Source organism: Rhagoletis pomonella, unplaced genomic scaffold (assembly GCF_013731165.1).
Source record: "Rhagoletis pomonella isolate Grant_MI unplaced genomic scaffold, Rhpom_1.0 Rhpom_scaffold_00002, whole genome shotgun sequence".
Taxonomy (NCBI): domain Eukaryota; kingdom Metazoa; phylum Arthropoda; class Insecta; order Diptera; family Tephritidae; genus Rhagoletis; species Rhagoletis pomonella.
In genome coordinates this window covers 53,647,329-53,663,047 of record NW_023458556.1, presented here as the reverse complement: position 1 = coordinate 53,663,047, position 15,719 = coordinate 53,647,329, and the positions used below count along the sequence as shown (strand labels likewise).

General features: G+C 40.5%; 1 protein-coding gene across 1 annotated transcript in view; it reads right to left on the bottom strand.

The window, feature by feature from the left end:
• Positions 1-6: 6 nt before the first annotated feature.
• LOC118753745 overlaps positions 7-15,719 on the bottom strand; it is a 92,634-nt gene continuing 76,921 nt past the window's right edge. The window contains exons 4-5 of the mRNA XM_036488623.1: positions 1,256-1,456; positions 7-1,187 (exon numbers count right to left, since the gene is read on the bottom strand). Of these exons, the coding sequence (XP_036344516.1) occupies positions 307-1,187; positions 1,256-1,456 (1,082 nt within the window). The 3' untranslated portion in view covers positions 7-306. The remainder of the gene's footprint in view (positions 1,188-1,255; positions 1,457-15,719) is intronic.

Here is a 15,719-nt window from a genome sequence, read left to right as displayed (position 1 = left end):
TTTGTCTTACAAAACAGTACAATTTCTGTCTCTACAACAGTACAAGTAATAACTTATTTTACATTAAATTACTTTAAAATCTCACTTTCTCATATTGACCTATCGGCATCTAAATAAAATACGATATGGCAACGCTGCACAACAACCTAACTTTACTGTACTTTACTTTCTTCCACTCCGTTCCACTTCGACATCATTCTACACTTATCATTGCTTCACATCAAGTTCTACCACCTCATCCTCTGCCTCTGCCTGCTCCGCCATTTCTTTTAAGCCCAACGCCGTTACCATGGCGTTACGCAGCCGCTAGTATGGCCGCCACACGTCAGTTGACTTTGGAGTACGGCAACGTATTGGTCCAAAACCACCAGATTCCAACTCAGTACGCGATGTCGTACTCACATCGTCCAGATCGATAGTCTCCACCGGGGATGGTGAGCGGCGCGTTGAAGTGACCGGCGGCGAAGCATTCGGATTTGCGTTCTCCACATCCGGCGAATGTGAAATCAGCGTTACACAACGTTTTACTAAATTAACACCATTTGTGCACGCATCCGTCGCTGTCAGGCTAGTTGTGCCCGGCAGTTCGGCGGGTGGCACACCTGGCGGCACTGGTTGCGCCAAGCCATCACCAACGGCATTGCCAGCGCCTCGAAACCAAGGAAAGTCACTGTAGTTACCGTAAAGCTGTGTATACAGCCATTGGCTTGGCTGCGGCAGCAGCGGATTCTGCAAGAAAAGTTGCGCTGCTAAGGCGGGATTAAAGTTGCTGGCCGCGGGCGAGAATTGTGACGCGAATCCAGTGAAGAGCTCATTCTTGCGCAGCGTCGAATTTCGTTGTATGAGCGATGTGAAAGCGCCGCCACCGCCACCACCACCTCCGCCACCGCTGGCAGAACCACAATTCGAGGGCGGCGAAGTGCTGCGTCCATCGTCGTCTTCGTGTAGCGAAGAAGTTTTTCTTGGCGAGCCCGTCACCGAAATGCTATCGCTTTCGAAACCAGCATCAATATTATTGTTATTATCGTTATCACTGTTCGTTGTTGTTAAAGGCGGGGAGGTGGTGAGCGGCGGCCGTCCATCTAAATTGTGGGTTGTCGTTGTGGGCGAACCCTCCGGACTGGTAGTACTATGCGCCGCACCCACCGTTGATAGCTGCCGCAACTGTGTCAAATGGTGATGGGAATCTATGAAGGGAGGAAATGGATGAAAATTTAGACTTGAATTTGGTTTTTGGGATTCTAAAGTCACAAACCATTTAGAGAGCGCAGTCCGTGGCGCTCCAAACTACCGGCAATGCTGTGCGCCTGAAAAGCGGGATGTTGATGATGAAAAAAGGGCGCACCGTGCGGAAAACCTGGTCGAGCTAATGCAGCGGGGTTGCCAACGGCACTCAAGGCACGCCAATCGGGCGCATGCAAGTGACTATGCATTCCGACGAGATGATGTGCGAAACCTGGAAGATGGATAATGGTAGAGAGATAAAGAATATTTTATTTAAATATCTGCAAAGCGCTTATTGTGCAAATAGGTTTTAAATAAATATTCTGTTGATTTTTGGGCTGATGGAGTAATGTGGAAAAAGCTTTAATAAATTTATACTATATATAATACATAATATTTAAGTTATTTTTTCTACACAGCTCCATTCTAGTTCTGGAAAGAGCTTAGAAAATGCAAAGAATAATAGACACCGCCTCGGCCGCCTTACTAAGCACTCAATACGCAGGACATGGAAACCTGAAAACAACAACTCTTGAATTAAATACAGCTACCGAATTAGCTGCCTTAATTTCAATGACTTAAACTTCCTTAGCGCTAGCTAGAAAATGCGAGCAAAAATATAATTTATCTTTATCCTCGCGAAGCTTAGTAACTCATATTTTTCTCCATGGCAACTGGAAAGATTTTATACACAAATCTTGGTACCAAGTTCCAGTACTCTGCCATAAACACCTCCATGAAAATCAAATTGTCTGGGAGTTGTTACGCTCCCTTTTCCAAAAACATTTTTTTCTGCAAGAGTATCTATTTAATTGATTTTTTATATCTCCAATGAGATTCTCCATACTAAATTCCAGTACTCTACCATAAATAAATACTTTCAAATATCTTCATCTTCTTATTTGGCGGTATAACCGCCTAAGCGATTTTGGCCGAGTTCCACAAACCACGCGCTACCACCAGCGGGTTCCAATTTGAATACTTTCAGAGCTGGAGCGCCACTATCCATTCAAACGACATGGCCAAGCCGCTGTATTTAATTCGCTGCACTATGTCAATATCGTTGTAAAGCTCATACAGCTCATCGATATGCGGTACTCGCCGTCACCAACGCGCTTCTGCGCCATATACCAGCACGGAAACGATGAGTGACTTATAGGGAGTGGTTTTCGAATGTCGAGAGAGAACTTCACTTCAGAATTGCCTACTCTGTCCAAAGTAGCACTTATTGGAGAGAGTGATTCTGCATTGAATTTCAATGCTGACATTATTATCGGTGATAATGCTGATTCCCAAGTAAACGCAATTCTCCACTTTCTCGAAATTATAACTGTTAACAGTGACGTGAGTGCCAAGACGTGAATGTGCTGACTGTTTGTTTGATTACAGGAGATACTTCGTCTTGTCCTAGTTTACTCACCCATTCGCTTTGCTTGTTGATGTCACTCTTGTTGTAAATTGTTCCTGAGCGGTTCAGTTCCTACGGTTCTTATTATTTTCTCGAACATCATATTAATGAAATCGCATGAAAGGCAGTCACCTTGTCTGAAACCTCGTTTGGTATCAAATGGCTCGGGGTGGTCCTTCCTAATAAGTTTGGCGGGGATACCAAATTCATACAAGGCGGCGCATAGCCAACTGCTTTTAGTGCTGTCGAATGCGGCTTTAAAATCGACAAATCATCTAGTCGACTCATACATGGCATACATCTAAAGTGTCGATCCTTTTCTCGTGGTTATTATCCAAGATTTGGCATATTATGAATACTTGGTCAATGGTGGATTTGCAGTCTCTTAAGCCACACTGATAAGGTGCAATGAGATTGCCAACGGTGGGCTTCAGTCTTTCACACAATACACTCGATAATTCCCATGCTTAAAAGGCTGACCCCGCGGTAGTTGGCGCGTATGGCGGGATCGCCTTTCTCGTGAATCGGACAGAGCGCACTTAAATTCCAGGCATCTGGCATGCGTTCATCTCTTGGCCACCGTAGTCCAACAGCTCGGCTGGCGGGCCGTCAGTTTCAACAGCTTCGTTGTCTTTCAGCCACATAATCGCTATTTGTACCTCGTTATAGTCAGACGGTGTGAAATCGACTCCATCGTCATCGACTGGGGACTCGGGTCCGTCTTCTACACTACTTTCCGCGCCGCTACCATTCAGCACGGTGGAAGAGTATTCCCTCCCTAATTTAAATACGTTCTGGACATCAGTCACTAGGTCCCTATTTTTGTTCTTATAGGAGTTCGCCCTGGTCTTTAAACCTTCCCTAAGTCGCAATTCTCTCTGATGAAATTCTCGGGTGTTTTTCCTATCGGCCAGCATCTCCAGCTCTTTGCACTCACGTATTTCGGCCTCTTCTTATTGCGGAAAATACGTCTCGGTTTCCTCTTCAGTTAATATAACGGTCCCATATTGCTCGCGTTGCGCCCGACAGCAGCGTGGCCCTTTTTTCTCTGCAGCTTCTTGAAATTCCTCATCGTACCAGTTGTTCTTTCGAGCTCGCTAAATCCGAGCCAATATTTGTTTAGAATTTCTAGAAAAATTTTAGGGGTGCAATTTTCTAGCCCATTCAAAAATTAAGACTCTGGACTATTTTTTTAGCAGTAAATTCCACTTCTGTACTACTGTCCGCCAGTCCCCCAAATCATAGTTCTTCTTTTATTTAGCGTGGTCATCACAAAACTCAACGCACAACCACAATCATACTTTTGATTATCAACAAAGCATTTTAAACTAATTTCTTATGCTACAGTCTAAAAATTTCTCAAAAGTAGTAAAAATTCGCAAATGACTGGCAGCTACTACAAGTACAAGTTTTGCCCTCAAAAAATGTGTATTTTATATTTTTTTCCAACAAACCAAAACGTCGTGTATCGAATAATCCCTATCACACGAACAGCTTTATCGACATGCCGACTCTACAACCGCACAAATCCATCTCAGCGGATAATGCAGTGCGACAAAGAGTCTGCCGCCAGTACCACAGAAATACGAGTACAACACTTTAGTTAATGCATAGGTATGCGTGCGATTGCATGAGTGTGTATATGTGTATGTGTGTGTGTGTGTGTGTCAATGTACATATTAGCCAAGTTTGCAATGGCAGGCAGTGGCTTTGCTTGCACTCCCACTAAAACCTAAATATGCGGTCCTGTAAGGAAACCCATGTGCGATAAAGGGTTAGCCACGTTGGTCGCAGTTTGTGTTGTGTTCTTATGTCCCGCAAGGGGTTGGAGCACACGACACTCAAGCAAGGAAGAGAGATAGAAAGAGATCAAGCAGGGGGTGGGGGTTGACTTGGCTCGCCATACTTCGGCTGCCTTGTAAGCCTTCTTCGTGGTAATGTTGTGTATACAAATGGTGTTGGCGAGGCAGGGCAATAAGTGGGTGGGTGGGTGAGAGTGGGGCTACCACAAACACATGCGTGCACATACACATGCACACATGCTCGGTGTTGAGCAAAAACATTAACATATACGATAATTTGTGTGTGAATAAGTATGTATGCAACAACTTGTGCAAATATGGGTCGTCGGTGTCTCGTTATCGTTGTCGTTTTCGTTGTCGCTGCCGTTGCCATTGTCGTTTTCGTCTCTCATGTTGTTGGTAGCTGAGTTGGTTCACTCGAAATCATCGTTGCCGTCCCGCCGTTGGTATTTTGGCTAATACACATACACGAATACACCCGTCTAGCAGACTCATGAAAATATGTACGTACATACATACATATATATGACCTATGCCTTGTTGGTTGTTGGCGGTGGAGCCGACGGGGCATAACGTGGTCCAATTGGTGCGCCGCAAAAAGCTTTCTTGCTTTTGCTTTCACATATTCGCACACACACACGCGCGCGCACACATAGTTTGGTAAGTGACACTGTTACTGCCTCCGACAATTGTTGCCACAGCCACCACCACATCTGCATTGCTGCTGCAGCTACTGCTGTTGCTCTTTCTGGAGGAGCAAGTGAAGTTCAAGTCGTCGCCAACAGACCCATCATCAGTTTTCGCACGCTGTGTCTGTCTATCTGTCTATCTGCCTGTGAATTGCCGTCGTCTTATTACCTATCTACGTTCGTTGGGTCTGCCACTGCCAGCATTTTTCTAGCTGCGCTGCGCTGCGTTGCACTGCGGTTGGGCGGTCGAGCTGTTGCCGCAGTTGACTATATGGCTGTGGTGGCACTTTGTGGCACCAGTAGTGGTGGTAATAGTATATATTAGTGTCCCGTACAGAGATGCTCTCATATTCTCGTTGCCATTGCTAGTGCAGCTCCTATCGTCGGGTGTTGCTTTATTTGAGTGTTTGTGTGTGTGTGCGAGTGCTCACTGAATGCCACAGAATTCCAACACAAATGGGTATCAGCCCCCCACAAACTGGTGGAGCTGTGGCTCCAATCAAGCAACCAACCGACCAACCAAAAGTTCCATGCCTGTTTTCGGTTGGCGCATACTTTCTCTGATTTTTTTTTTGTTTTTGGTTTTTTGGATTTATTTATGAAATTTTATTTTATTACCCCTTTTGTGGGTATTCGATGTGTGGGTAGATACTCCCCCAAATTGGACATTTTTCATTGCAATAAAATTGAAACGAATACACGGATTTGTGGCGAAGTTGTATGCATGTGTGTGTGCGTGTGAGTGAGTGAGTAGTAGTCGGCATCATTGGGGTCAAAGAAGAGCTGGCATCTTAAATGGAACTCCATAACTACTTTTGGGTAAAAAATTTTATTTAGAATGGTACATTAGCGTACGACGAGATCGTCAAGCGATTGTTTTTAAAACCACTAAGTGTTCGCTAAGTTTTCAGTCCCCTGGATGTACCAGCAATCCTCCTTTGCAATTAGCATGGTTACGGGAGATATGCTTTCACATGATGCTGTCAGAACAGGTTGCTTGAATTTAGCCACCAGGCCAGTGCCGCTTACGTCACAGTGTAAGCTTTGAACGCAGTAACCATTTTGACTTTCCTTACCTAAGCGGTCTTAGTCATCTGCGCTCTCATCTGTACCGTATCGACTTGACCACGGAGACGCTAGAGCCGAGATTGTGTATAGTCATGCAACTGTAACTGCATAACCAGAAGAAAGACTATACCCCACTGCACTGACTTATCGCAAGAGGCGCAGCATCTAGGAGAAGTTAGATAATTAGTGAAAAGATTGGACTTAAAGATTTTCCAGATTTTACCAGACATAGTCTAAAACACTTTAAATCAACTATTTTCGAACCCTATATTATTAGAATATCATCCAGAATTTATTACAGCAGCTGATAGTACAACATCTAGACTTGCAAGAGCCAGGTAAACAAACGATTTTCAAGGTCGTAGTGTACCTTGTTCTGTTACCTCCAATCGATTAACTAATTAACTAACTTCTCCTAGACTCAGCGTCTCTTGCGATAACTCAGTGCAACATTAGCAACCCATGTACGAAATAACGTAGCCAACCCGTGTTGAGCCTGGTCTCGCAACAGAAGGAAAGAAAGCTTAGATGGGATCACTTCGACTTGCATTGTTCAAGGGATTTTTGAAATAAGCAGAGACTTTTAGCCAGTAGGTGTGACTGCAAGCTGCGGTCTGTCAGTTTGAGAGAAAAAGAAGGGCGACAGAAAGGTGTGAGTGCGAAGAGCTTGAGATACTGGCTGTCAGGCATGCGGCTCAAAAATTCAGCAAAAAAATAAGGCGAATCTCATTATTGCAGAGAGGAAGATGAAAATGGAGTAACAGACGCACATATATCACATATATTGCGGCTTAAAAGCAACAAAGCACCTGGAATCTTACCTGGAAGACGGATGAATACACGAACCTCAGTGTACTGTGCCCTATTCACAAGAAAGGAGATACTGTTATTTACGCCAAAAATCTGTATTATCAATATGGTTGCAGATCTGGAACATCCACAATTTTCCTAGCCCTCTAAATTTTGGAAGAGACCTTATATACATAAGTAAACTGATCACACTTTCCACTTGTTTCCACTGCGATTGAGTTTCTTCAATCAGGATGCTGGAAAGCTTAATACGAAGAAAAAAGGAGAATATCAAACAAATAGGATAAGACTCCGAGGGCTATGGACCCATAGAATGGTATGGAGAAAGATAAGGCAAATATGGCGTAGACATGCCGTATCCGGCAAAAGGAACTTTTGACGCAGCACCCACGGGTAGACAAGTTAAGCAAGGCCGCCTACAAATACCAATGCAGGACCAAGTGAAGAAGAATCTGTATGCGCCGGGTATGAAAAACTGGCGTAACTTGCCAGAAGAGAGGAGGAATTAGCGAAGCTTTTTAAATTTTTGTTCCAGGACCTCATCAACAACCAGCATCCATATTTAGTAATGGAGTAATAGAACATCCCCTTGAAAATTAAAACACATGGCCGTTGTGTTTGTGATTGTGCCCACTGCCTTCCACTTAATGATGCACTCTTGAAAAAGAAATTAAAAAAAAAAAAACTATACAAATACTAGCAAATATCCGGCGTGCTTTGTTGCTCCTTAAAAGTATTTTTGTGTTGCCACTCTTTTCCACAACTCTAGTGGCTTCATCCTTAAAAAACAAAATTGATTTAAAGAGCTTTATGAAGTGAGATTTTCAAAAAAATTTTCGATTTATGAAGGATTCTTTATTTTTAATGAATGTGGGTATTAGTAAATATATTTTCGAAGGTATTTGGAAAGTACTGACTTTCTCCTGGAAATTTAATTACTCAAGTATAGAAAACGCGCACTTTCTTCAAATGTGTATTTAAATCAAAGATTTCTCAAATACTTTTGTTTGATACCCATGTTGTAATATTTATCTCATCTTATCAATTTAACAGAAATACAAATTGGTGGCACCTCGTTTCAAAAATATTTTTTACAGTAAACTGTCTTAAACGTCTTTAGTTTGATATCCGTATTGTACTATTTCATTTATTTTATCAATTTCATTGAATACAATTTTTCAAATAGGTGGCAACCCTCCTTAATATATATTCTGGAGTAGACTTTCCAAAATCTCTTTAGTTCGATACCCATATTGCAATATTTAATTTCCCTTATCAATTAAATTAAACTGAAATTTTTTTAGCAGTTGGCAACCTTCCATAAAAATATTTTCAGCTGTAAGCTTTTTTCTTTTTACAGCCATATTGCAATATTTCCTTTATCTTATTGATTTACCTAAACTGAAATTGTCAAACAGGTGGCAACTATCAAATTTTTTCTGTATTTTAAGTTAGACCCCTAGCAATACAACGCTGAAAACTGCATTCGATTCCATGTATTAGTGTTTGTGTGACGCGCGTACAAACATACAGACAGACAGACAAAAATTCTAAATATTTTTGATTTCGCTTCTGTTGCTCTAATAAAACCCCCCTATTAATTTCTCTTTAATTTACAGACAGCGGCCTGTTAAAATTTTATTACAAGTGTGTATAGCTTTTTCGCGCCTAAGTCGGTTATTTCTTTAAAAAAATACCTACTCTTCAAATAATAAAATTAAATAAAGATGAAAACAGGTATGTAGTATATTCATTCAATTGCCTTTCAAACTCGCATTTCCCGTCGGCATTTCCACAATAATTTTCTTGTCCGCCGCAAATTTCTTAGCCACAAATTCACCACATCTTGAAATATAAAACCACTCGAAAAAATTCACTCAGTTTTCACGAAGGTAAGCAGCGCCTCAGAATTGCCATCTGAGTGTTTCACATTTCACTCGACAGCTAAACAGCTGTTTCCAGAGCACGCTAAAACTGCGCATGACCGCAAAATGGAGCACAAAGTGTTTGTCAATTGAAAGAGAGTCGCCTTTAGTAGCGGCTGCAAATGCAATAAACGCACAGCTTCTCATAGCTGGCGAGTTTGTTGCGAAGCGTTTCTTAAAACCACCTACTTAGGCGTCTATTGGTGGTGTATCTACACTGCCGCAACTTTGGACAAGTGCAACGGCAGCCATCGTCGTATATGAACTTATTTTACATACATAGATATTTAAATAATACATACATACTTTGTGCATCGTACGGAGTACAACCCATAAAATGTTATGTCCTTTCTTCGTTTTATTTTATTTTCCTTTACAACTTTTTTTCTATCTGATAATTTTTGTTGGAGTGGTTCTTGGCTTTTTTGGTCACATTATTTGGTTTGTTGTTGGTGCACGAATATTCGTATTTATTTCGCTTTTTTAGCCATCCACTCATTTCGGGTCTCATATTCGGTAGCGCATTGCATGGAAGTAGTATATAAAATAAAATTTATATGAATAGTGAAATAAAATTAAATGGGAATGCAACGTCTGGCTGACTTAAGCAAACTTCCTTTGAAAGCATTTCCAAGCTTTGCACGAATAGGAGTGAAAAACTTAAAATTTAAATTTAATTGAATTAAATGTTGAATAGACTTCAGAGCTCTAGAATATTATAGTTGTTTATGGAAAAGGTTTTTATAGCGGCAATAGTTACGTATAAAGTGCAAAGTATACTTACATTTTAAGTGTAAATTATGTATGCATGTGTTTTAAGTGGGAATTTTTTTGAAATTTAGTTTTACATATAATCTAAAGCCTCTCTTCTTTCTGGCGCTATAATCGCTTAAGAGATTTTTCAAGTGAAGTCAATTCCATATCCGCCTGGTCTTTCAAAACCTAGTGGTGGTTTTTGAGCTTCCAAATCCATACACCCTGCGATATCTGTCTAGAATTATGCCCTTAACAATAGGGTGGTCAGCTCAGTTTTACTTTATGCTGCTCCGATTTGTGCCCGTTGGGATTATTATTATTATTATTAATATTTTATTACTGAGAGCTGTTTGTGGATTTAATCGCTGAAAACCCCCAGTAGACATTCTTGCACAAGAGATGAAACGAATATATATAATCGCCTGTCCGAGAACAACGATGGTCTAACGCGAAACGGAAGAAGGGCGTCGTTTTATAGTAACTTTGCAGAAACGATGGGAAAAAGGAAGGCGAATCCAGAAGCCCATCTCCAACGTTGAAAAATGGCTGAATAGGTCTCATTGTCAGCCTAGTTTTCATCTAATCCAGTTCATCTTGGAACACGGTCCTTATCGTGAGTATCTCAATAGATTTGGGCATAACAACTCCCCGTGTTGTAGATTATATCAACACCTGAGTGGAAAATCGAACTATCTCTGCAGCCAGTTCGGAAGCGCCTTATCTTAGAAAACTTTTCAAGAACGTCCTATCTCAGAATTTTATAGAAGAACTCTTTATCTCAGAGTTCGGTTCAAAAACGCCCTTCAACCAAATTCTGAAGGAGGTCGATCTTCCACGCAGGTGTCGATATGCTAGTGTCAATTGAGAACTGGCGAAAGATATAGCCCATGTGCCACTCATCCAAGTAGATTTAAGATGAGGTGAGCATCTAAGTAGCCGTAACACTTCGTGAGAAAAAAAGCCTGTAATGCCGCTCTACAACGAATGAGGACTTTACATCTGAGTTGAGTTCTCAGTCCGAAGTAGTTGTTGGCAATGGTGATTCTCCGCACTTATTCCAATAACACTCTAGGGACGCTGAAATTACACACACAAAAACGCCAAGATACGTAAACTTAATTTTTAGTCGTAGATCCGTGTATACCGTTTTTCTTGATCAGGTAATTTTCTCAAGATATTTTCATTTTATGTTTATATTGCGAATGAAAAAGAATCCAATTTTGATATACGCATGTATGAGTATGTACGGGAACGGTCATGTACGATGTGGCGTATGAGTAACATTATTTCTTGCTTCAATTTATACTTGCGTCAATTTATATGACTATTCAAAGGCTGCTTATTTATCCGGCGATTTTCATTGTTAGTAGCTCAATTTTCTTGAAACAGAACAGACTTTAATACAAATAAGGAAGAAATACAAGAAATGCGCTCCTATTTTAATTTTTCCCTTGTTAAAATTTGATTTGTTTTTCATAAAAATTAAAATATCTTGGAGAAATACACCTGATCTGGCAAAACGGTATACAGATCCATAATTTAAGGCGCAAAATTAAGTTTACGTGTCTCCGGGTTTTTCGTGTCATTTCAAAACTTGAGATTTTCCCTACAGTGTAATTGTAATTTGTATACTGATTTCGCGGCAGTGGACGCTTATGGCGGTGTCGTTTTTCGTGTGGATTGGGCAAATGATATTCTGCATAAAAGATGATGCGTGCAACTGGTCACGTTCCTGCCACCGCACAGTGTCTTATTTTGGAAAAAAGGAGACGAAATCAAATATCTCTAGAACGAGAAGAGTTAGCGATACAAATGTAACGGCATTTTAAAGCTTTTCAGATGGAGAATTCTCGTTATTTAGAAGAATTGCCTTGACTCTAAAGTATGGAAGATTTTAAATTTTTTCTCTTATGTTTTCTGTATTTTTTAAAAAGTTTTAAATACATATTTTTGCTGTTCTTGTGCATTTGGGTTTATAAAAATATGCATTTTATACAGCGCACTAGAGTGCTACTATTTGTTTTTTATTTTTATTTTATTTTTTTAAGTCAACTCCTTGCGAGACCTAATGCCTGGGTTATAATGGAAGTAACGGAGTGGAGGGAACTGTCACATTGACTATCTATTTTATGTGAAACAAATAATAGATCCTTACGAATTCGCGCCATTTGTTACGATTGGCCCCGTGACTTCATCCGTTGCAAGAGTTGCACCTAACCGAATTGGAGTTCGGATGGAGTCGTCTCTGGCAAACGCAGCAGAAGTATGTTTCTGGTCCGGGGTTGGATGCAATGTCCGCCCAGAGAAGAAGCTGCAAGGTATGAGGTTCGTCGATTTAAACGCGGTTAGGTCGCCGAAACAACAGTTCTTGGTCAGGTAAAACCCGAGTGATTCTGGTACTTAGAATTCGGCTATCGCGCCTGTCGTTATCACTCTATCTAAAACAGCTTGCTTTAAGACATTATCCGCCTCCGGCTATATTCACGAAAGCCCTCAATGCGAATTTTCCATTATAAAGGACTGGCTGCATTCGCCCAACGACATTGTGTATATCGGTGTCTGCTGTCAGAGTGAATGTATGAGTATTTCTACATACTGCCTCAAAAATTGTTCATTGTCATGCAGCTCTGCCTGAAGACAGAGTTAAATTGACGCACGCTAATGAAAAGAAGCCTTTTCGGTTGAATTCCGCATGCTCCTACTTCGACGCTTTGTTCAACCCTTGAGCCGCGAGTATACCAAATAAGGCTTTAGTCATTCGTTGCTCCACTTGATTCTGTGGGTGAAGAAGTCCTTGACATTTTGTTTGAATCTCAGAAGGCAAAAGTCTATAAAGCTAATGCGCAGGCCATCCGCTTGTTTTGTGATGATGAGAAAAAAATGATGTATAAGGTTCATTTCCTCCAAAATTTCCCCAGAAATGAGCCTTCCTTTAACCCTTAATTCGGCGCATAAAGAAAATCACACAATTAGTCGCATGGGGTCCCCAGTGACCGCAATAAAAGCGGTGAAAAAAGAGTTTCCAAAATACAAAAAACTAAAACACATTTTTGACTTCAAACTTATAAAAGAATAATAAAAACTTAACTCCGTTACCGTTATATGGGATGGGGCGTGGTTAATGTCCGATTTTAAAAATTTTCGGTCATTTGGTATGTTGTACCAATGCCAACAACTGTGCCAAGTTTGGAAGAAATTGCTGCAGCAAGATATATGTACCAAGATATACACATGTAACCATAAGTGGGCGTGTCTACGCGTGAAAAAAGTGCACGTACCAAGTTTCGTTAAGATATCTCAATTTTGAGTCAAGTTATCGTGTGCACAGACGGACAGACGGATGGACGGACAGACAGTCGCCGCTTAATCGATTTCTCTGTTCATTCTGTTCACTTATGCGTACATTTGTCTATATCTATCTCGATTCGTTTTGCCTGTTTCAAATAACCATTATGTGAACAAAGTTATAATACCCTTGTGCACAAGTGCGTTCGGGCATAAAAACTTACCTCCGCCTTAACTTAAAAGATGTTCTGGCAGTGACTTGTTTACATACCCCGCGGGGTGTTAGGAAGCTAGAAAGAGCGCGAGCATGTTCCAAGCACTCTAAGACATATTTTTTTTAACTTGAAATGGCCTTGACCCCATGCGCCTAAATAAGGGTTAAGAGTAGAGCCCATTTCCTCATTACGACAGAGTAGTTCGTCTACCAACGTAAACCATTGCAGAGGGCACGGCCACCTTGCGGGCATCCTTTCGTAGCTAAGACACGGACTCTTGCATGTGGTTGCTTCAACCCTTTTGCGGAGGAGGCGTTTGTCTACTAAGAAGTGTTAAATATATTGTGTGGATAGAGAAATTTTGTTTTCTAGGCAAAGAGTTTACATGGTTTTTAGTATGAAGGATCGATACGACTTTGGTTGGCCTACTGGTTTTTTGTCTCTGTTAAATAGATGCGGGGTTTTGAGCTAGCTTCAATTAAAAGGTGCACCATTCAGACTGTCTGTTGTGACGCTTAGTAAATGATTTCAGTCTATGGTACTTGGGCTGGCTTCTCTCTGTATTTCATTGTATATGTGCATTCATAACTCGCTCCAGAATTGAATAAACGATGTTAGACTAGTGAGCGTATTGCCCTTGTGTAGCGCGTATCAACCAATCTTCGGCATGAAAACACCCTCGCAATCCTCCATGACATTGGAAAAACATTTAGCCTGAGTTATACGTCGAATATGCTAATTAACCCACCTGACTAACTCAGTGAGAGAGGAGGAGGACGACGTGAAAGAATTCATATGGAAAAATATTTGCTCAAGTTTAAAATAATGGGTAGGTACTGTGGCCAATAGCAACCATCAGCAACCTCCTCAGTATGATCGAAAGTCATGGAGAGTCCCTACGGATTGTAACGCTTTGGTTTTTTCCATTTGGAAAACTCCGGGGGATTTTTTCTGAGATACTAGGAGAGTGTTGGGTTAAGAAATATTTGTTAGATAGGTTTTGTACCAGTTTATTGGGGATGCGATACTGAAAAATATTAAGCTTCCCAAAATCTAGTATCATACTATATCAATATGTTGGAAATTTCCAAAAAGGAATCTTCAAAAAACCGAAATCCGAAATTTGATGTAATCTTATCAAACCGAATAAACCCTCTTAAATAAATACTATACATATTTAATAGCAAAGAAACAAAAAAAAAATCTACTCGCTGACAAGCAAGCAACTAAACCATCAATTATACGAGTGGCAAGTTTCTGATTTTCACAGCAATTTGACACACATCATTATCAAACACAAGCGAGCCCAGCGGGGGTAACGCCGACACATGCAGCACAATTTTTTAATAATAATTTCAAAACTTAAAAAATGTCACAACAAACATGTTTCGATGACAAATCGTATAGCCAACGGAGCATTTATCACGAGATGCTAGTCAGGGTAGAAGAACGAGGGTGGAGATATACACGCGATTGTATGTATGGCTGCGTATGTACATACGTGTGTGATCTATAGATGTATGAACACTGATGCCGTTGAACTAATAAAGTGAAGAAAATATGGAAGTAACAAACAGTAGATGCCTAAAAGTAGACGCATAAAAAAATGGAAAATAAAATGACATGAAAATTTATCATCCCACGGGAATATTACGGCAACAATGCAACAACGCAAGTGGCTTAGAATTCATAACTTTATCGAGCAAACTTACACAAACAAGGTCATGTGCCAAGACATGCAACAAATTGTGCGACTAATCTCTAAAAAGAGTATACAGGGACTAGTCTCTGTGGAGTACAATTGGGCATTAATTAGTCTCGACTCAACCCTTACGGATATATGTGACCTGGTCTACGGAAAGGGGGCTTAGGTGTCAAAAAATCAATTTTCACTTTTTGGTTGATTCGGATGGAAGATGAGATGCTTTTTCACGTGGTGAAAAGCAGAAAATCCTAACTTGCTTAGAAGTGTACTAAAAATGTAGAGATAGAAGAGTAAAAATACGACAAAATATAATTTATTGGTAATGAACAAAATACATTGAATTATAAGCTATAAAGACATGATTATACACTAGAAAAACGTATTATGGGCCAAAAATAATAATGCTGAGTAGTTTATGTATTTTTCTTTGTTGTCGTTTTCCTTGTTTTCCATCTTAACAAAAGTTTGTTCGGTATCATCTTCTGCCTGAGATACACATACTTCGTCTTCATCATCATCGCTCTCTTCATAGTTTCATCATCGTTTTCATCATCCGTTTTCATGGAAATATTATCCGTATACGGCACTGAACTCCTCATCAACACTCATGTTTCATTTCATGCGAAATACGAAGACGATAATCAACAGAAACATTAAACGTCACTTCTTCAGTGTTACTTTTTTAAATGTTCCACACTAGCAACTTACACGATGAACTATAATAATATTCCGACCAACAACAACACTTACTGGACCAACAACAACACTTACTGGACCAACAACAACACTTACTGGACGTCCGGCGCGGAGAACAATTAACGAGATAATGAGA